General features: G+C 39.4%; 1 protein-coding gene across 2 annotated transcripts in view; it reads left to right on the top strand.

Annotated features, from left to right (window-relative positions):
• CSGALNACT2 (chondroitin sulfate N-acetylgalactosaminyltransferase 2) overlaps positions 1-19,720 on the top strand; it is a 52,793-nt gene extending 33,073 nt beyond the window's left edge. For both annotated transcript variants that reach the window (XM_068547518.1, XM_068547520.1), the window contains 3 exons: positions 1,182-1,276; positions 11,774-11,855; positions 17,267-19,720. In XM_068547518.1, the coding sequence (XP_068403619.1) occupies positions 1,182-1,276; positions 11,774-11,855; positions 17,267-17,559 (470 nt within the window). In that variant the 3' untranslated portion in view covers positions 17,560-19,720. The remainder of the gene's footprint in view (positions 1-1,181; positions 1,277-11,773; positions 11,856-17,266) is intronic.
• The last annotated feature ends 1,656 nt before the right edge of the window (positions 19,721-21,376 follow it).

The following is a 21,376-nucleotide window of genomic DNA, read 5'->3' as shown; positions in this document are numbered from 1 at the left end:
TCCCTTTCATCACTTTAAGTATATCATGCCACTCCCTTCTGGCTTGCAGAGTTTCTGCTGAGAAATCAGCTGTTAACCTTATGGGAGTTCCCTTGTATGTTATTTGTCGTTTTTCCCTTGCTGCTTTCAATAATTTTTCTTTGTCCTTAATTTTTGCCACTTTGATTACTATGTGTCTCAGCGTGTTTCTCCTTGGGTTTATCCTGTATGGGACTCTCTGCGCTTCCTGGACTTGGGTGGCTATTTCCTTTCCCATGTTAGGGAAGTTTTCGGCTATAATCTCTTCAAATATTTTCTCTGGTCCTTTCTCTCTCTCTTCTCCTTCTGGGACCCCTATAATGCGAATGTTGTTGCATTTAATGTTGTCCCAGAGGTCTCTTAGGCTGTCTTCATTTCTTTTCATTCTTTTTTCTTTAGTCTGTTCCGCAGCAGTGAATTCCACCATTCTGTCTTCCAGGTCACTTATCCGTTCTTCTGCCTCAGTTATTCTGCTATTGATTCCTTCTAGTGTAGTTTTCATTTCAGTTATTGTATTGGTCATCTCTGTTTGGTCTTTAATTCTTCTAGGTCTTTGTTAATCATTTCTTGCATCTTCTCAATCTTTGCCTCCATTCTTATTCCGAGGTCCTGGATCATCTTCACTATCATTATTCTGAATTCTTTTTCTGGAAGGTTGCCTATCTCCCCTTCATTTAGTTGTTTTTCTGGGGTTTTTTCTTGTTCCTTCATCTGGTACATAGCCCTCTGCCTTTTCATCTTGTCTATCTTTCTGTAACTGTGGTTTTTGGTCCACAGGCTGCAGGATTGTAGTTTTTCTTGCTTCTGCTGTCTGCCCTCTGGTGGTTGAGGCTATCTAAGAGGCTCGATGGGAGGCTCTGGTGGTGGGTAGAGCTGACTCTTGCTGTGGCGGTCAGAGCTCAGTAAAACCTTAATCCCTTCTCTGTTCTTTTGCAAGGTTATAGTTTCATAGCCTAACTTACTGATATGTTATAAAATCATCATCATGTTCATCAACATGAGGTTTCACTAACCTGTACATTGATAAAATACAATATTAATAAAATAAAATCATCATATGTAACAAAGAAACACTTTAACAAAGTCGTAGTAGATATCGCAATAAAGATCAGTGCTTTATTTTATTACTTCTTTTTGTGATGTAAACATATTTTAATTTATAGGCAAGAAGGTGTTTTACCCTGTGGTGTTTAGTCTTTACAACCCTGCCATTGTTTATGCCAATCTGGATGTGCCCCCGCCTGTGGAACAGCAGCTGGTAAGACTCTTACTGTCGGTTATGAAAAGTCTCAGAGATCCTTGCCTGGTTCCTTTATGTTTGTTTCACAAACAGAAAACATAGTTTCAGTTAAAAACTGTAGTTACTATGAACACATTTTCATAGTGTACCCCCTCCATAAAGTGTGATTCTCGCAGGGGGTTGGGGGGTGGGCAGAAAAGTTTAGGCTACAGAGAAAAATTCAGGTTCTAGATTGTGAAAATTGTACGACGGTCATTTCTACCAACTTATTTTTAGTAATACTAAAAATAAATTTTAATTTTAGAAACCTTACTAACTGGAAATTAAAACTGCTAAATAAATAAGAAGGAATAATATACTATGGGAAATTACTTAGAAAGTCTTGGAATGGGAATGCCATATATCAGAACTTATAGTTATTGACAAAGTTATAAAAGTTTTGAAAAAAATTTAAATAAACTTATGTGGAATAATTTAGATTTACAGAAAAGTTGGAAAGATAGTGTAGAGAGTTCCTGTACTTCACCCAGTTTCCCCTATTGTTTACATCTTACATAGCCATGGTTCATTTGTCAAAATTAAGAAATTAACATTGGTAAGTTACTGCTAACTACACTATAGATTTTATTAGGATTTCACCAGTTTTTCTACTACACCTCCTCTTTCTGTTCCAGGATCCAGTCCAGGATACTATATTGCATTTAGCCTAATCTTTTATTGTTAACATTAAGAACAAAAAGGAAACAAATGAACTAAGAAGACAATTTAACATGTTTAAAAAGTGAAAAGTAACTCCAGGAAAGAAATAAAGGCAGAAATTAATGAACCAAAAATAATAGATTGACAAATATAGGAGCTTATTCTTTATGTGCAGAAAAAATGTAATCATAAAGTGGGCAGATTCAGGGTAAAAAAGAAAACACAACATAGGAAATTAGAATAAGAAAACATTAAGAGAAATCTATTTCATGTAGTAAGTTTAAAAAATTCTAAATAAAAGGAAAGATTTGAGAGTTTATGAAATATTAGCATGAACTAAATTCATGTAAATTTTTTTTTTTTTGTACTTTTATTTTATTTTATTTTTGGCTGCACCGCACAGCATGCGGGATCTTAGTTCCCTGACCAGGGATCAAACCCACGCCCCCTCCATTGGAAACATGGAGTCTTAACCACTGGGCCACCAGGGAAAGTCCCTCATGTTAATATTTTATAAAAGCTCATGTTAGTATTTTATAAATAAAAGAGATGGAAGCTCTGAAGAGACGAAGAGCAATTAAAAATACTAGAACAGTTATCAAACATTTAACCTGCAGATACATAGATATGTTTCACTGGTGAGTTTTTCCAAACTTTCAAAGAACAGGTAATATTAGTGCCATATGATCTACTTAATATATTTTAAGAGGCCAGCATTATCTTCATACCAACCCCTGGCAAAGCATGTATACATAAACACACACACACACACACACACACACACACACACACACACACACACACTTCTACCTTATCTGTAGGCCAGTATTACTTAGGAATATAGATACAAATGGGGTCAAAGTGGAAAACTGAGCATCTACATCTGTCTTATCTGACACCCTAAATCCTTTGTAGAAGTGAATTATTAAAAATAAAAAGGCATATTCGTATTGGAGAATGAGAGAAGTGCCATTAGGAGATTTAAATTTTGAGAAATTTCTGTAAGATGACAATAGTCATAGAATTGATTAATGGAGGAGAGAACAGTCTGGAACATATTCAGGACAACACCGAAGATGGAGCTGCCTTGCATCCTCTGAGCTCATAGAAGACAGGGAGTGGTAGAGTATCTGTGCTTCTCTGGGAGGTGTGCTGAACAGCAGGCATCACAGGCACTGACCTGCAGGCTGAGGCAGTGTGTGTGGTCCCTGGAGCTAGAAAGGCAGGGTAGGGTCCTAGGAATACTGAGTTGTAGGGTGGATAGGGAGCCCCAGACTCCAGAGGTGAGCTGTTGTTGGCACATTCTGCCCAAGACCACGTTTAGCCCCTCCTTCACTATTGCTGGAGATAGACCCCTGTAATCATAGCTAACAACCAGGGGTTTTTGAAACAAAAATGAGTAGCAGCTAACCACAGCTAGCCAAACATTTGAGGGAAGCTAACACAATGAAAGAGACACCAAATTTTAATAAATAGAAAAATTAACACATGAGAATATGAATACAGGTAGAAAACAACGTTAAATATATCTTTAAGGAAATTAGAGAAAATGTTAATTTCATAAAACTATTTGTTGCTAAAAATAGAATCAGAACTTGGAAATTGTGAAAATATGAAACTCAGTAAATGGGCTGAATAGCAGATGGTCACAGTTGAAATAGTTTATAAACTGGCAGACAGGCCAAGAGACAATGTGAGAGAAAAATTGAGATGTGGGAAATCAATTCAGAAGCTCCCAGATTGTTTAATAGGAGTTCCAGAAGGGAAAGAAAAGAGAATAGAGAGGGGAGGAAATAGAAGAAAACTTCAAAGAACTAAGGAAAGATAAGTCTTCTGGCATTTGAGAACAGAAGTCAAGGGACAATCCTAATAGTTTCCAGAGATACCAAAAATAGCAAAACCTAGCTTGTCTACAAAGGAATAATAGGTTGGCACTCGTGGCCTTCGTGATAATATTGGTATTAGAAGATAATAAAATGATACCTTGAAAATTCTGAAGAAAAATAACTTCGATTATAGAATCCATATTTGACTTATTTGAGGGCAAATTAGGCATTTTTGAACACTGAAGAACTCAGAGTTTATTTCTCACAGACCTTTTCTAATTCAGCACAATGAGAATGAGCACATTGAAAGAGGAAGACCTGAGAATAAAACAGTGGTCAGGGGCTTCCCTGGTGGCGCAGTGGTTAAGAATCCACCTGCCAATGCAGAGGACACGGGTTCGAGCCCTGGTCCAGGAAGATCCCACATGCTGCAGAGCAAGCCCGTGCACCACAACTACTGAGCCTATGCTCTAGAGCCCGTGAGCCACAACTACTGAGCCCGAGTGCCACAACTACCGTAGCCCGTGCGCCGAGAGCCCGTGCTCCCCAACAAGAGAAGCCACCGCAATGAGAAGCCTGCGCACCACAACGAAGGGTAGCCCCTGCTCGCCACAACTAGAGAAAAGCCTCTGCGCAGCAACAAAGACCCAATGCAGCCAAAAGATTTTATTTAAACGCAGCCAAAAAAATTTTTATTTAAAATAAAATAAATTTTTTTTAAAAAGTGGTCAACAACAGCAAGAACCTAGTAAAACTTTAGTTTCTTTAAATAGTTGTTGATGAAACACATAATAAAAAAGAAGTTAATAGCAATTTAGGATTAAAAAGTCAAAGGGTATATACATGGTATACATACATGTATGACCTAACTCTGTCCCAAGAGACCCAGAAGCAGTGACATCTTTAGAGTAAAAGGCATACCCAGCTCCCAGAACTTAGTGCTGGGACAGGAAATAGAGGAGCCTGGAGCATCCTGTAGCTCTAGAAAGTAAGGAAATATTCAAACAACAATAGGATGAGGGTATGCCAGAGGGACACAAGAGCCTGAAAGGGCTCCCAGTGGCAAAGCTGGAACAATTTGAGCAACAAAATAAATAGCCTAGTACTGGATTATAACACCAGCATAAAATAAATATCCATGAGTCCATACTGATATAAATAAATTTGTGAGTGAGTAAATAAGTAATAATAATGAATGAACTGGATAGATTGATAGGTTGATTAGATTAGATAGGGGGAAAAGAGACAGATCTTCCGTACCGAATTCTAAATAACTTGTAGATACTCCCTTTTCCAGAAGGTGGAGCTAGGTGACTCACTTCCAAAGAAACAAGTATGAAAAAAAGAAAAACTAGTAGGTTTCAACGGAGAAACCTGGCAGACACCACCTTAAACCAAGTAATGAAGGTTAACATTACTAGTGTTGTCATGTACCCCCTCATAAGATGTAACAAGAAAGGCACTTCACCCCTGTGGTCTTTCTTCCAAAAACCTATAACCCCAGCCTAATTATGAGAAAAACTTGAGACAAACCCAAATTGAGGGACGTCCTATAAAATACCTGACCATTACTCCTCAAAACTGTCAAGATCATCAAAAACAAGACTGAGAAAATGTCACAGTTTCTCAGGAGACTAAGGAGACATAACACCAAATGCAATGTGGTCGCCTGGACTGGATCCTAGAACAGAAAAAAGGACATTAAAGGAAAAACTGGTGGAATCCCAATAAAGTCTGCAGTTAGTTAATAGTAATATACCACTGTTGGTCTCTTAGTTTTGACAAATGTACCACAACGGTGTAAGATAATAACATTTAGGGGAAGCTAAAGCTACAAGAGAAGTATATGGGAACTCTTTACTATGTGGCAACTTTTCTATAAATCTGAAATTATTTCAAAATAAAAAGTTTATTTATAAAAATTTTACTTGGAAAAACAAACCAGAAGAAGTGCAAAATGGACTCAGCCTATGAGGGTGAAGAGCTAATATTCTTGTCTGGTTTGGGAGGATGTGGGCGAAGAATGATTTGAAAGTGGATTCATTCTAAGATGTTGTATAGAAAAATAAGTTTAAGAACTTCCACTTCAAATTGTAGTTTCACCAGTTTGTAACCATTGCAAGTTATTTAACCTTTCTAGGCTTCATTCTTCTCACTTAAAAAGCATAAGACAAAAGTTTGCTCTCCATAATGTTTAAAGTTGTATTAGAAGTAAATAGGAAATACACCAAATAGGAAAAAAATAGTTAAAAGGCATTTGATAGTAATTCACAGTAAACATATTTAAGTAGACTTTCTTACTAAGAATGCGTTAAAACAGCAGTGCGATACTTTTCTTCTGTGAAATCGCTGTTTTTAAAAACAGCCATGTGAGTGAGGCTGGCAGGATAGGGGCTCCTCCGTCCCTGCCAGTGGTGTGGAAATACAGGTGAGCTTTCTGGGTCAGGAGTTTTCAAACAGGTTCATCCCTCTGATCCAATAATTTCTGCTCCCAGGAGTCTCTCCTGAGGAAATAATCAGAGGTGTAGAGTAGCAATATGCATAATATTGACAAGATTAAAAGCAAGCAAAACTGTAATAATAAAATGATAAATTGAATTATAGTATATACTGTGGTGAATGTTGTGTGTCAAGAGGAAAATGTTCATGAAATGGAAATAAATACAACAGCATAAACGTAGAGGCAAATGTGAAGTTAAAAAATGGTAAATGGTGTATATATATTTTAGATATTTTAATGCTATAATAGCTAGTGTTTTTATGTACCCTTTTGTTTGTGCAAGGTACTGTGCTGTTTTTTATACACGTTAACTCATTTAATCCTGTAACAACCTCTGAGGTGTATGCTATTATTACCCCTATTTTACAGATGAGGAGACAGCTGTGCGTGGATGAGTGCCCCTCCCCTAATGCACAGCTGGCCAGGATGGGGCCAGGAGCCCGGGCAGTGTGGCTTCATAGTCTCCACTCTGTTATATTAATTCATCAAATAGTGAGCGTCCATTCTATGCCAGCCATTATTCACTGCTGGAACCCCAGCACGTAGAACCGTACAGACGTGATTGTTGTTCACAAGAATCTTTAGTCTGGTAGGAAAAGACAGAAAATAAAATCAGTTAACAAATACCATGCAGATCATTAAAACAGGCTGCGTTGTGAAGAGTGATTAGGTGGTTTCTGTGTTGCGTTGGGTCAGAAAGGCCTCTCTGAGATGGGGCTGTTGGAGGGGCTTCCGAGTGAAAGGAAGGAACCTGCTACACAGTGACTGGGGAAGGCAGTGCCAGGCAGAAAGACAGCTAGTGGATTTCCTAAGGTGGCTGGAGCGCAGGGGGCGAGCGGGCGCAGAGCTGGGCCAGGTCATGTAGAGCTTGCTGTACCCCTGTAAGGGGTTTGAATTTTATGTAAGTGTGGTAGAAAGCCTTGGGAGTTCTGGTTCTGTGGAGAATGGATTGTGTGTGGCTCTAACTGCAAGTAGCCAGTTAGGCTTTTGCAGTAGACCAGGGGCGGTGCTGCGGCTTGGGTGAGGATGGTGACTGTGGAGAAAGGTTTGGGTGTGATTTAGAGACAGAACTTGCTGGTGGATTAGATGTGGGGAGTGAGGGAAAGACAGGAGTGGCAAGAGGAGAGATCAGGACGTCAATGTGAGCATGGTAGGTGGGTGTTGGTTATCAGACGTCCAAGGGAAAGTGCCACATTGCCAGGGGGATTCGTGAACCTGCCGTCTGTGAGCAGCTGAGGGCTGGAGATGTAGGTTGTGTGTGGATAGCTGCATCTCCCACATGCTTAGGAGAAAGAGTAAACTGCAATAAAATATTAACAATCAGGGATTGTAGACAATATGGGTTTCCTTCTACTTTCCTCAGTGAAAATGTGCTGATTTAAAAATCAAACAAAACCAATGACTCTTTTCCCCAAGTCTGATAATATTTGAAGAATTTTTAAAGAAACTAAAGTTATAAATGAAGTCATAATATTTATAAAATCAGAATTGGCCTGGGGTAGAAATGTCAGAGTGGATGTTTTAATACTTTGCACCAGGATTATATATATTATATATTTTTTGACAAAGGAGATAAGAATACTAGAGCCTAATCTTGGTTTTGCCACAAAACTTATGCCTGTATAAATTTATTTATTCATTTAACAAGTATTTATTGAAAGCCTGTCCTGTGCCTTGCATTGTTCTAGGTACTAGGGATATAGCAGTGAGCAAAATTAATAGCGAGCAAAATTAACAAAAAGTCCTGCCCTCAGGAAGAAGCCTTCCGCCCCCCCACCAAATGTTAAAGGAAAATTTGTATTTCATTTATTAGCTCCTACTTGAGCCAAGTCCTCAGTACTGCCTGGTTCCTTCTGTTTTCCGGAGTGGTTCTCCCGTTCTGCACAGCAGCTTTTTCAGACTGTCCCACTCTTCTCCAAAGCTGCTTCCTCTGCAGACCTGTATATTCCCGTATTCCTGCTATCTGCAAGAATTTCCGATCTGTGGTTGCCCTGCAGGTCACTGAAATTCATTGTGTGCAGAACCTGGCTCCACAGCATCCATCTCTGGGCTGGTCCTCCCCCGCCCCCAACCCTGTGCTCCTGCTCTTGTGGGGGAGGTACCGTCACATACCCATTGTCAGGACAACAGTCTGCGGTCATCCTTGGGTGATCCTTCCGTCTCATCCCCTGCTTCTGCCCATTGAGTCACTTGCTAACTTCTGTCAGTTCTGTGTCCTAAATCTTTTCTACATCCATCAAATTTTTTTTCTTTCTGTACATACCATGACAGTCTATCCCACCAGCTTCTTATCCCCAGATTATAACTGTTGCCTCTTAACCAGCCTCACTGCCTCCATTCTTGCCTTCTTACCTCTTCTCTCTCCTTATCTCTTCTCCCTTATCATCCAGAATGATCTTCCAAAAGCATCGTCTGATCACATTACTCCTTTTGCTCCTGCTCTTCAGAGAACCCCTATTACCATTAGGATAAAGCCCAAACCATGTGACCAGGCACATGTAGTTCTCTCTGATGTGGCCCTGCCGATCCCTCTAGGCCAGGGGTCAGCAGTCTGTGGCCTGCAGGCCAAATCCGGCCTGCTGCCTAGTTTTGAATGGCCCATGAGTTAAGAATGGTTGAAAAATATTTTTAAAAGGATAATATTTCATGGCACATGAAAATTATATGAAATTCAAATTTCAGTGGCCTTAAAGTTTTTTGGAACACAACGTGTTCATTTGATTATTTAATTGTTAATGACTGCTTTCACACTACAGTGACAGAGTTGAGTATTTGAGACAGAGATTCTATGTTCTGCAGAGCATAAAATATTTACTGTCCAGTTTTCTATAAAAGTTTCCTGAGCCCTGCTCCACATTTGTGGGCACCTCTACTTCTGACCCCAGTGTTTTAGTCCCACCATCTTTCACCCACAGTGCTCTCTTCCATCACAGGCCTTTGCGTAAACTGTTCCTTTGCCTGGAACTTTCTCCCAGCACATCTTTCACTTGACTAACTCCTACTTATCTCTCAGATCCCAGCTGTAACTTCATTTCTTGGAGGAAGCTGTCTCAGAATGCTGCAGCTTGGGTGAGGTGCCTGTCTTTCTCCTCTCTGTCACCCTCCTCACATCCATATCCTCATTTCCCTCCTTACCCAGCTCAGACTCCATGGTCAGCTGTTATCCACAGCCTCTTCTTTGGCATACACTCACCTCCTTCATCCCTCACTCCTTCCAGTGTTTTCTCTTAGAACCCTAACCTGGTTAAGGGCAACTCTGTCAGCCAGGCCCCAGAGCAGCAGAATGTGGAGAGTGAGAGACACACAGTCCCACTACACAGCATAGCTTTAAACATGACCACAGGCCTCAGGGGTCCCAGACTGCCCTGAAATCCTGTGCCTTACCCTAGCCCACCCACTCTTTGTCCTCCAAGCCTGCCACACTATCCTTCTCACGCCTCCCAGCAACCCTCACCACTCCTTACTCTCCACGTATCTGTTTCGTTTAGAAAAGAGAAGCAGTTGGGTGTTCACTTCCTTATTCTCCTGTCATGAGATCCATCGACCTCACTGGCTCTGTATCACATTCTCAGCCTCTCTCCAGTCCCAGTGGAGGAACTGCCACATTCCTTCATAAGGCCAGCTCGTCCTTTTGTAGTGAACTACATGGAGCTCATCCCTCATGCCTAAACAAGGGCGCCCCTCAGCCATTCTTCACTCTCTCCTATCCTAACATTTTGCCTCTTCTAGATCATTGCCATAATGATCAAAATACTATACCAAAATACTATAATACCACTTATGTTTGGAAAATGTCATAGCTGTTTCTTGACCTGGGGCCTCATTCTTCTTGCCCTTGTTTTCTGAGCTCTTGCCACAGTTGTTTCTTTACTGTTTGTCAAACACTCCAAGTGAGCTCCTCCCTCAGAGCCATTGTACATGCTTCTGGAATGATCTCCACATATTTGCATAGCCGACTCCCTGATTTCTGTAGGGTCCGTGCTCAAACGTTACCTCCTCATAGAGGCCTTTTGTGGCCATTATATCTAAAATAGGCTTTCTGTCTTGCTCTCTGTTTAGCCTACGGCATCTTTCTTTCTAGCATGTGTCACCACCTGAGACCTATATTTATTTATTGGTTATTTTCCCATCAAAACGGAGGCTCTGTGGTAGCAGGGATTTTGTCACCTCTGTTCCCTGCTGGGTCCCAGCTCCCAAAACCAAGTCCAACAGATTAAACACTTGTTGAATGTATGAATTTTAAAAGGAGGTTTATCAAGCTTCAACTTTTACTTCATTCTGCAGGCCCAGTGTCATCAAAGCCCTGATTTTCTTTTTCTTTCTCTGCTTGGACTTCAGTGGTGACCTCTCTATTTTAAAGCTGGTTTCCCTCATGGTGGGAAAGGACTGCAGCAGTTCCAAACTTCACATCTATACCCTACACCAGGGGTTGACAAACTTATTCTGTAAAGAGCCACATAGAAAATATTTTAGGTTTTGCGGACCATACAGTCCCTGTTCCAACTATTTAACTCTGCCATTGTACCACAAAAATACCCATAGACAATTTGTAAACAAATGAGTGTGGCTTTGTTCCAATACAGTTATTTACAAAGCCAGGTGGGAGTTGCTTACTCCTGCCTTACACCATCCAAAGAGAGCAAGTGTCTTTTCTAGTAGCTCTCAGAAGAATGAGGGGGCTTTGTTTTCCAAAGTTCCCAATAGCCCTCCTGTTTTAGCATGTGGACCTGAACTTTGTCTAATGCCTAATCAGTTCCTAAGTGAGTAGGGTGAGACCATCTCACTGGTGTAGCGTGCTCGCGGCCCAGTCTGACGCTGCCAGTGGAAGGAGCGTCCCTGAAGCTCATGGGCTGCATGGGACCAGGTAATTACCAGGGCAAAACTGTACACAGTCAGGAAAGCGGTAGGGGAATGGATGCTGGCCAGGTACCAAATAAGGTCTACTGTGTAGAAGTGATCAGTGTATTACAGTATGTGCTTGTGCAACTGGTGTCCTCCTTAAGCAGAATGTAAGCCCCCTGAGGTCAGGCATCAAATTCTTTGATTATTAGTAACCTCAGCTTGCACCTTGTACAAGGCTTGAACAAATTAAATTGAAAGTAGAGAACAAAAGTATGGACACCAAGGGGGTACAGCAGGGTAGGGGGTGGGGCGGTGGTGGTGGGATAAATTGGGAGATTGAGATTGACATATACATACTAATTTGTGTAAAATACATAACTAATAAGAACCTGCTGTATAAAAAAAGTAAAATAAAACAAAATTCATAAAACAAAACAACAGAAAAGTAGCAAGAATCCTGTGCTCATGGGGATTACTGTATTTTTGTTGGTTTTGTAAGGATCTAATAATATAAAGGCATCTGATCCATTATCAATCACATAATGACAGGAAAAAGTATTATTTGGAAAATATTTTAATTTGTTTCATTGTTGATTGAAACTACTAGTTTTTGAGGGATTAAATTGAATTTTGTTTTTTAACCTTAAGGTTCACAAAAAGGATTCTGGCTTTTGGCGAGATTTTGGCTTTGGAATGACTTGTCAGTATCGATCAGATTTCCTGACCATTGGTAAGTACACCTTACATTTAAGGATAGGACTTTAGGTGTATACTGTAATATGGCATTTTTCTAAAACGTCTCAGATCTAAATATTTTCCTATTAAATTTTGAATGTCTGAGATTACCTGAAGAGTCTGGAAATATGAAAGGCAAAGTGAGCTTATAATTAGTGTCTTTGAATAGAAAAATGAGGTCATAATGATAAAATAAAATACCCATATTTGCAGTTGTTTCGAGTACTCTTAACAAAAGATCTGTACCTAGCTTTGGTGGTGTACTCATGAATTGTTACAGCTAGAAATAATGTTGGGTTATCTAGTCCAAGGGCTTTCATATTTTTTACTTGGAGAGGAAACCACCATTTTCTTGAACATAATGCAAAATCCCAGTATTTAAAACAAATGGAAAAACGCCTGCTCTTTCTAGCTCTGGTTGAAGTTGGAGTGGGGAACTTGGAATCACTGGCTTAGTCATCCACACCCCTAAACCAAAGCTAACCATGAAGAATCTCATCTAAGCTACCTGCCCCACTGTACCTTTAGTCTCACCCAGCAAAAATTAAAGCATCAGAGCCTAGCTTAAGGAAGCAGGCTGAAACCTGATTCATTCATTCCATGTCTCCTGATTCATTCAGGGGCTACCTTTCCACAGTGTATTAGAATATATGGTATATATATTTTTTAATAGAATATATTTTGTGTATTTTTTAGGTCCATCTTACCTTCATTTTTATAATCAGCCATTTGTTTTGGAAATTCCTACACCTTGTCTTTTTTTTTTTTTTGGCCACGTTGGATCTTCGTTACTGTGCGTGGGCTTTCTCTAGTTGCAGCGAGGGGGGGTTACTCTTCGTTGCGGTGTGCAGGCTTCTCATTGTGGTGGCTTCTCTTGTTGCGGAGCACGGGCTCTAGATGCGCAGGCTTCAGTAGTTGCAGCACACGGGCTCAGTAGTTGTGGCACACGGGCTTAGTTGCTCCGTGGCATGTGGGATCTTGACCAGGGCTTGAACCCATGTCCCCTGCATTGGCAGGCGGATCCTTAACCACTGCGCCAGCAGGGAAGTCCTCCACCTTGTCTTTTTATCTCTGAACAAATGATGGAAAATCAGCAAATAGTAATAAAAAAGACTATTACATGAAACTAATGCCTTTTTCCCTGATTTCTTGCTTAATAAAATAGTAAGGATACATCACTGCCTTCTGACCTCTGTTATTTCTCACGGCTCCTTTCTCATTGTTTTTTCCTTGTATTTCTATCAGATATATGTTGGAGCAGTTAATGGTGTCCCACATTTCTCTGAGACTGTTCGTTTTTCTTCATTCTTTTCCTCTTTTCTTTGTATTGCATAATCTCAATTGATCTATCTTCAGGTTCACTGATTCTTCTTTTGTTAGTTCAGATCTACTGTTGAGCTGCTCTAGTGAATTTTTCATTTGAGTTATTGTGCTTTTTAACTCCAGAATCTCATTTCTATCTCTTTAGTAATATTCTCTTCTTGATGAGACATTGTCATCTTACTTTGTTACTTTTTTAAGCATGATTTCTTTTAATTCTTCGAACATATTTATAATGGTTGTTTTGAAATCTGCTAAAACTGACATCTGGGTGCTCTCACAGGCAGTTTCTGTTGCCTGCTTTTCTTTTGGTATATGGGTCACACTTTTCAGTATTCTTTCAATACTTTTTTGAAAACTGGACATTTTAGATAATATTTTGTGTTGATTCTAGATATTGACTCCCCCTGCCTCCAGGGCTTGTATTTTGTTTTGACTTTGCTTATTCATTTATTAATTGACTTGCCTTTACTATTTTAGTGAATTCTGTCTCCCCACCCCTCTGCCTCCCAACAATATGAAGCTTCTCATGTCACTCATCAGGGCATGTGCACAGCCATCCTGGGATGACGTTGGATTTAGCAGGGCTCTCTTTGACTGTCTCTTTCCATTCCTGTTGATGTCACTCCTACCTATTAGGCTGTTAGGCTGCACTAATTTGCTCACTGATTTGACAGTGCTCTGGGACATAAATTGCTCCATAGTCTGAACCAATTAAATTGAACCCTTTTGCAGGGTAGTTTTTGAGGCAAGTTTTTGAGGTTTGCTTGGACCCCAGGAGGGCTCTTCTTAGCTGTCTCTTTGCCTGCCTCGCTCTGGTAAACTGGCTGGCCTACATTTTAGCTTCTTCTAATGGGGCTACCAGCCTCCTCTTAATTGTTTACCACCAAATCTCCAGTATTTTCAAGAGCCCCCTTAGGCCTGAATTTCTGCACATTCTCTTTTAAATAGAGTCAGTTCCTTTGGGAAAAGCTCTGGAGCATTTGTTCTTATGGACTGCTGCTTCCCCTGAGAAAAAGCTCTGAGCCTCTGCTCCAGACCTGGGGGTGGAGATAGTGGCACACTTCTCTCAGAGGGACACCCCTGCTTTATGAGCAGGACATTAGGTGGGAGCAGTAGGGCCTACTCCCTCTTGGAGAGCCTCTACCCTATGAATGTGGGCTGGGTGAGAAAGGGAGCCCCTGCCCTCTCAGTAGCACTTGTTTGCAGTTTAGCCTCTTTCATTTGGAGCTTCTGTTCTTGTCCCTCTTTCCTGTCCTTCTGGTATTCCCATTATACATATGTTACACCTTTTGTAGTTGTCCCATAGTTCTTGGATATTCTGTTCTGTTTTTTCTTTTCTTCCCCTCCCCACCCCCCACCCCCAGTCTTCTTTCTCTTTGCTTTTCAGTCTTGGAAGTCTCTATTCACCTGTTCTCAAGTTCAGAGATTCTTTCCTCAGCCAAGTCCAGTCTACTAGTGAGCCCCTCAAAGGTATTCTTCATTTCTGTTACATTGCTTTTTATTTTTAGCATTTCTTTGTGATTCTTTCTTAGAATCTCTCTCTCTCTGCTTACATTACCCACCTGTTCTTGCATGTTGTCTGCTTTTTCCATTAGAGCACTCAGCGTATTAATTATAGTCGTTTTAAATTCACAGTCCTTTAGTTCCAACATCCCTGCCATATCTGAGTCTGGTTCTGATGTTTGCTCTTTCTCTTCTGATACTGACCAGGGTTCTTAGCCTTCCCCAAGCAATAGAAATTGACTAGAGGCCAGACAAGAAATTCATGCAAGGCTTTATTGGGGCCCCTGCTGCAGCAGCGGGGAGTGAGAACAAACGACAGGTTCCCTTGCTTGCTCACTCGCTGAGGCAGGGTGAGCTTGTTCCTTATATGGGGTGAGGGTAGGCGTGTGTCCAGGGGTCGGGCCAGAGGGGTGGCTTAGGTCGTTTGCCCACCCCTTTGTGGTGTTATGTGCAGGGGGCATGCACAGTACGCTGCTTTTGCTCCTGACACCCAGTTTTTGCTCCAGGCTCTTTAGAAGTGGCAGTTGGGTTTTTCGGTCTTTTGTATCTTTCTATCCATAATTTGCCCCAACTGCGCATTCATGAAGTTATTTTTCGTCCCATACGGTTTCTTTGTATTTTGTTGCTCGAGGAGAGGTGTGTCCAGGTGTAAGCACTGCAGCACTGCAGCAAAGGGTCCCAGGTCCCAGCCTGTCTCACTTCAAACTGTTTTTTGACTTTTAGTTTGCCTAATTTTTTTCTTCATAGCTGAACATGATGTACTGGGTAAAGGAAACTGCAGTAAATAGGCCTTTAGTGATGGTAAGGTGTGGGAGAAGAGGAAGTATTCTGTAGTTCTATGATAAGGTCTCAGTCCGTCTTTAGTGAGCCTGTGAGCCTGGACCATGAACTTCACAATCGTTTCACAGACACAGCCCCCAATCTTAGGTGGGACAGGATGGCTAGAGTGGGCTGGAGTTGGGTATATCCCTTCCCCCAGATAGGTTAGACTCTGGTAAAATAGTTTTTCCCGAGCACAGGCCTTATTAAGAAGAACAAAATGCCCTGGCATATTTTAGAATGGTTACTTTCCCCCTCCTTCTGAAAGCGCTAGGGGATTTTTCTCAAGTCTTCACTGTGAGAACCTGGTAGACCTAGAGGTAAAACTCACAAAAGTGTGCAGGCCTCTCTGGAATTTTCAACTCTTAGACTTTTCCACTGAGCCTCTAGCAATTCATCAATTACAGTTCCGATTTTCCTACCCCAGTACTGGTTCCCCTGGAGATTTCTATTAGTCCATTTCTTCCCTAATAGTTGTGATTCTGTCTTACCCACCTATCTGTCCCTTCACAGTTTGCCCTGTGACTTTATTTTTCTGAGGGATCTGAAAAGAGTTGTTGAGTTTTCAGTTTGTTCAACTTTTTACTTGTTGTCAGGATGGAGTGATGACTTCTAAGGTCTGTACATGCTGGACCAGAAACCGGAAGTCCTCTGTTTATTTTCACTATCTGTACCGTCTCCAATATTTGAGGAGCTTATTCGTATCTACAAGGAAGAAAAGCCAAGATATAATCAGGCATAGCATTTAGTAAAGCTGTGACTATTTAAAGTAATATTTTTAAGAGATCTCAGGATTATTGTCATCCTATGAGAGTGAAATTAAGTGACATAGAATTTGACAAAAGACATAATTTGGAAACCTAGCTTTTAATTAAATAATTAATTTTTTTCTCCATTTTTAAGAATCTTTTCTAGCTTTTCAAAAAACTCAAAATAGTTTGTATTCTCCATGCTTCTTTAAAGTTAGTTCAGCTTAAACCAATTTGAAAATAGTGTGAACTCTGTCTCCCTTGCTCTAAGTAAGGCTCTAAGTGACATTTACATTGCCAGGTCTACTTGATTCTCTTTAAGTTCTTAATTGAGCAGCACACACTTGACCATTTCTTTCTCAAGATGCTTTCCTCACTTCACTACTGTGATAGCACATTCTCCAGAATTTTCTCCTTCTTCTGGGGCCACCTCTCAGTCTCTTTTGCTGACTTGTCTTTCTCTGCCTGTTTACCCTCTAGATATTGACATTTCTTAGCATTTAGACCTGGGCCCTGTTTTCCCTGTAAACTCCAGTAATTTCACCCACTTCCATGGCTTTAAATCATCTGTGTGCCCATTCTCAACTTTATGTGTCCACCTTGTCCATTTCTTCTGTTTTCCCTTCCGGAAAGTTTTCTGTGACCCAGAAGAACTTGGATCTCAAAGGATAGAAAGAAAACATAATAAAACATTAATGGTGGTGATGTTGTGGGTGATTTATATTTCCTTCTCCTTTATTTGACTTTCTAGAGGTTTTCTATAGAACTCTGAAGTTTACAAAGTATTCTCAAATGTTTAATCTCATTTTGATACTCTCAACAACAGATTGTGAGCTTCTAGACGTCAGCTGGTAACTGGATTTCTAAACCAGGATGTCAGTCCTCTACTTCAGGTGTCTTTGGATTATACTGTGCCATCTCATTTGAAGCAGAATGTTTTAAGTCTTTATCAGGTTTGACTGTGCTCCGGCTGCCAGGCAGTTATTTAACAGTGTGAGTTTTGATCCTGCAGGTGGATTTGATATGGAAGTAAAAGGTTGGGGTGGAGAAGATGTTCATCTTTATCGAAAATACTTACATGGTGACCTGATTGTGATTCGGACTCCGGTTCCTGGTCTTTTCCACCTCTGGCATGAGAAACGCTGTGCTGATGAGTTGACCCCCGAGCAGTACCGCATGTGCATCCAGTCCAAAGCCATGAACGAAGCCTCTCACTCGCACCTGGGAATGCTGGTCTTCAGGGAGGAGATAGAGGCGCATCTTCACAAACAGGCATACAGGACAAATAGCGAAGCTGTTGGTTAATGTAATCAGTGACACGTTAGTCTGAACCACAAACCAGCACTATTTATTTAGCCTTAATTCCAATTCCAGATGCAGTGCCTCTTTCAGAGAAGACATGCTTATCTTTTGTGTTCTTGCTGACATTACTTTAGCAATTTAGTGTGAGAAGAAAAAGCAAGTTTTGCAATGCAGAGTCTCTGTTTTGTGAGTATACTTCACTATGGAATCATTGACAAATCAAAATCTGCTCTTTGTTCTAAGAGTAGCTTTGAGTTAATTTTACCCGGCTTCATGTTCTGATGTGTATCCTGGTTGCGTCTGGGCTGAGGGGTGGAATGTGTTGTGCTGAAGGTGGGTCGGGAGCATCCTGTTCCCAAAGAGAGGACGGAGTGTTATGGATGGAGTGTGTGGATAAGGGCTCTTCACCTACCGACCACTGAGTCAACCTGCTTGGTTTTAAATTAAGATCTTTGGGCAGTTGCTTAAAGAATCCTTTTTCACTGAAACAGAGGATAATTAAATGACACATCTGAAATCCCCAACTAATCAAGAGAAGGCAGAGACAAAAATCCCTCAACTTTGTGTTGCCTAGCCCCCTCAATGTCTGTTTTTAAACAAATGGGTAATAGTAGAAAATACTAAGGTTATAATCTGTGGCTTGATTAAAAATATAATGTGTTACTAATTTAGCATCATGTTCAGGATTAGGAGTCAAAGTTGCTGTAGACTGTTTTGAATAAACAGAAATAAACATGGAAACGTCTTTAACAGAACAGTTAATTATGCTGGAGTATAGGACACTAAACTGGTGTCTGGGACATCAATTTACATGAGCCAGGGCCCTATCAGGGCCTTCTTGCGGTGACTCAGAATAGATGAACATAGCATGGTGTCGTGTGTTTTTTGCTTTGTGTTGTCTTATTTAGCATGGATCCATATGTATGTATTATCCTTTTTTTCTAATATGTTAATTAAGCTGCGTCTGTGTTATTGTAATACTTTGAGTTGAGGGGGAGTTTCACTGAAAGAAGAAAAACAAAACAATTTAATGAGGTATACCATAAGATCATAACTGATTCGAGAAAAGAGGAGGAGGGGAAGGTTGTCTAAATGGAAATCTGAATTACAGAATATTTTAGAGAAATATATAACTTGCAGATAGAATGATGTTTTAATTGAGGTGTAAATTATATTAATGAGACAAGATGAATAAGAAATTATATTCAGATATGACTGTACTATGTTATTTATCACACATGGATCTTTTACTATATGGTCAATTGCTAGATCCACAAATTGGAGATATGGTTAAAGGCATGCATAGATTTTTGAACCTTTGGCTTTTAAAAGGGACCTATATTGAATTCTTTCTGTTTGTATAGAAACCCCTGAAAATTCATAGAAGACAAATCATTACTCTTTTTGCTCAGTAAATCATATCATCTGTAATATTATAAATACCAAATTTCTTGGTGCTACATGAATTCAATTTTATAATAACTCTTACTAAATATTCTTACAAGTTTTTAGTTGGGGTAGCATTTAGGCTTAGTTTTTTAAGATGTGTAAACTGTTCTCTGCAAAATTGTTTAGGCCATTGTCTCCTTTTATATACAGTTATTTATTGTGAAGACCAGTGAATTAAGGTATTTAAAGTGAGAGAACATAATTATTTGCAAAAGTGAGTTGTAGCTGGTTTTTTGACAGAATCAAATGATTTTTTTTCTCCTTTTTTTTTTTAAAAAAAAGCTTTTCATTTAAAGATGGAAGCTAAACAATGGAAACATTACTCTGTTTTTGACAGTAAAAGGTACCAATAAAGTATTTTATTACCGAAAGTTAAATGAAAATGTGATAAGTTAATTTCTTTCTGTTGTAAAATATCATAAATACAGAAAAGTGTATGACATGTAAAAGTGTACTTTAAAGAATAGTAAAGCCAACGCTAGTGCACCAGCTATTCAGATTAGGATATAGAACATTACCAGTGAAAGGCCTCTGTGTGCCCTTTCTCGATCACATACCCTCACTCTCTCCATAATAGTCACTATCCTGATTTTTGTGATAGTTTTTCACTCATTTTTCTTCACAGTTTTCCCAACTATGTATGTGTCTCTACCCAATGACTATTTTGCCTGTTTTGAATTTGTATGCATATTATTTCATTATACTCTAACTTTCAGTATTTCGTTTTTGAGGTTCACTCATGTTAATCTCAAAATTAATTCATTTTCATTACTGACTAGTATTCCACTGAATGAATATACTGTAGTATTATTCTACTGTTTATAGATATTTGGATCATTCATAGTTTTTTTTTTGTTTACTTGTTTGCTTTTGCTATCACAAGCAATGTTGTCATGAATACTGCTGTGCGTGTCTCTTAGGAGTGTGCGAGAATTTCTCTAGGAGTAATGATGCTAAGTCATCGGTTGTGTGTACGTTCAACTTACTTTCCAAAGTGGACCACCTCCAGCACTGTAAGAGATTCACTTTGCATCCTTGGCAATACTTAATTTTGTCAGGCTTATTAATTCTTGCTAATCTAGTGGGCTTTAGGCATGAATTGTAATTATAATTTCATTTCCAGTCTTTTTGCCCATTATTATAAGTTCATAGGAATTCTTCACATATTCTGGGTACCAATTCTTGTTGGTTAAATGTTTACAAGTAACTTCTCCCAGGATGTGGCTTGTCTTTTCCCATTCTTGATGGTACTTTTTGATGAATAAAAATTAACTTTAATGTGTTCAGTTAATCTTTTTCCTTTATGTTTTCTTTTTATTACTGATTTTATGACCTCATAATAGAGAAGGGTATCTTAAAGCTATTGTTCTGTATTATCTTCTGAATACCTCATACATAGCTTTGCTTTTTCCCAGTCATAAAAGTGGAAGAGGTTTTGTGTATTATGTGACGTAAGGATTGCATTTCACTTTTTTCCAGCGTTGCCTTACTATGAAGTCCATATTTTACCCACAGATCTGCAAAACCACTCTTATCCATCAGATGTCATACACACACAGGTCTGCTCCTGGGCTCTCATCTGTTCAGCAGATTAGGCTGTCTCTCACCACGTCATCACATCACAGTCTAATATTACTGTAACATTATAGGAGTTGATATTTCTGAGAATTAATCCACTCACCTTGTTCTTAAAGATTGTCATGGCTGTTTGCAGCCTTTGTACTTTCATATAAGTTTTAGAATAAGCTTGTTAAGTTTAATGAAAACTTCTGTGAATTTTTATTAGAATCTCATTGACTCTATAAGGTCACTTTGGGGAAAATGTACATCTTTATCATACAGAGCCCTCTGATCCTTGAACATGACATTATCTATTTTGGTCTTTATTGTCTTTCAATTAAGTTTTATACTTTTTCACACAGTGGACTTTCGTGTATTATTTTTTTAGATTTTTTTCCCTAGGTAGTTTGCATTTTTGATGCCATTGTAACTATCTTTTATTTATTTTTATTGTCTATTGCTGGTATTTAGAAATCAGACTGATTTTTGTGTGTTAATTTTTGTGTTCAGTAGCCTTGCTGAACACAATTAATTCTAATAATGTATTTCTAGTTTCTTTCACACTTTTCTGTTATCTATGAGTAGTAGAAGTTTTGTTTCTTATCAATTTTTATATCTTTATTTTTCTTGTCTTACTGTGCTTGTTAGGATTTGTTGTGCAGTGTTGACTGGAGTGATAGTAGAGGACTTCCTGCCCGTATTTCTTATTTCAAGGGAGACATTCTCAGTGTTTCATCAGTAAGTATGGTATTTGCTATAGGTATTTTTATAAATACCCTTTATTAAGTTAATAAAGTTACCTTCTATTATT

Source organism: Eschrichtius robustus, chromosome 7 (genome assembly GCF_028021215.1).
Source record: "Eschrichtius robustus isolate mEscRob2 chromosome 7, mEscRob2.pri, whole genome shotgun sequence".
Classification (NCBI taxonomy): Eukaryota; Metazoa; Chordata; class Mammalia; order Artiodactyla; family Eschrichtiidae; genus Eschrichtius; species Eschrichtius robustus.
Note: the sequence above shows the minus strand (reverse complement) of the source record. Positions and strands in the feature narration are given on the sequence as shown.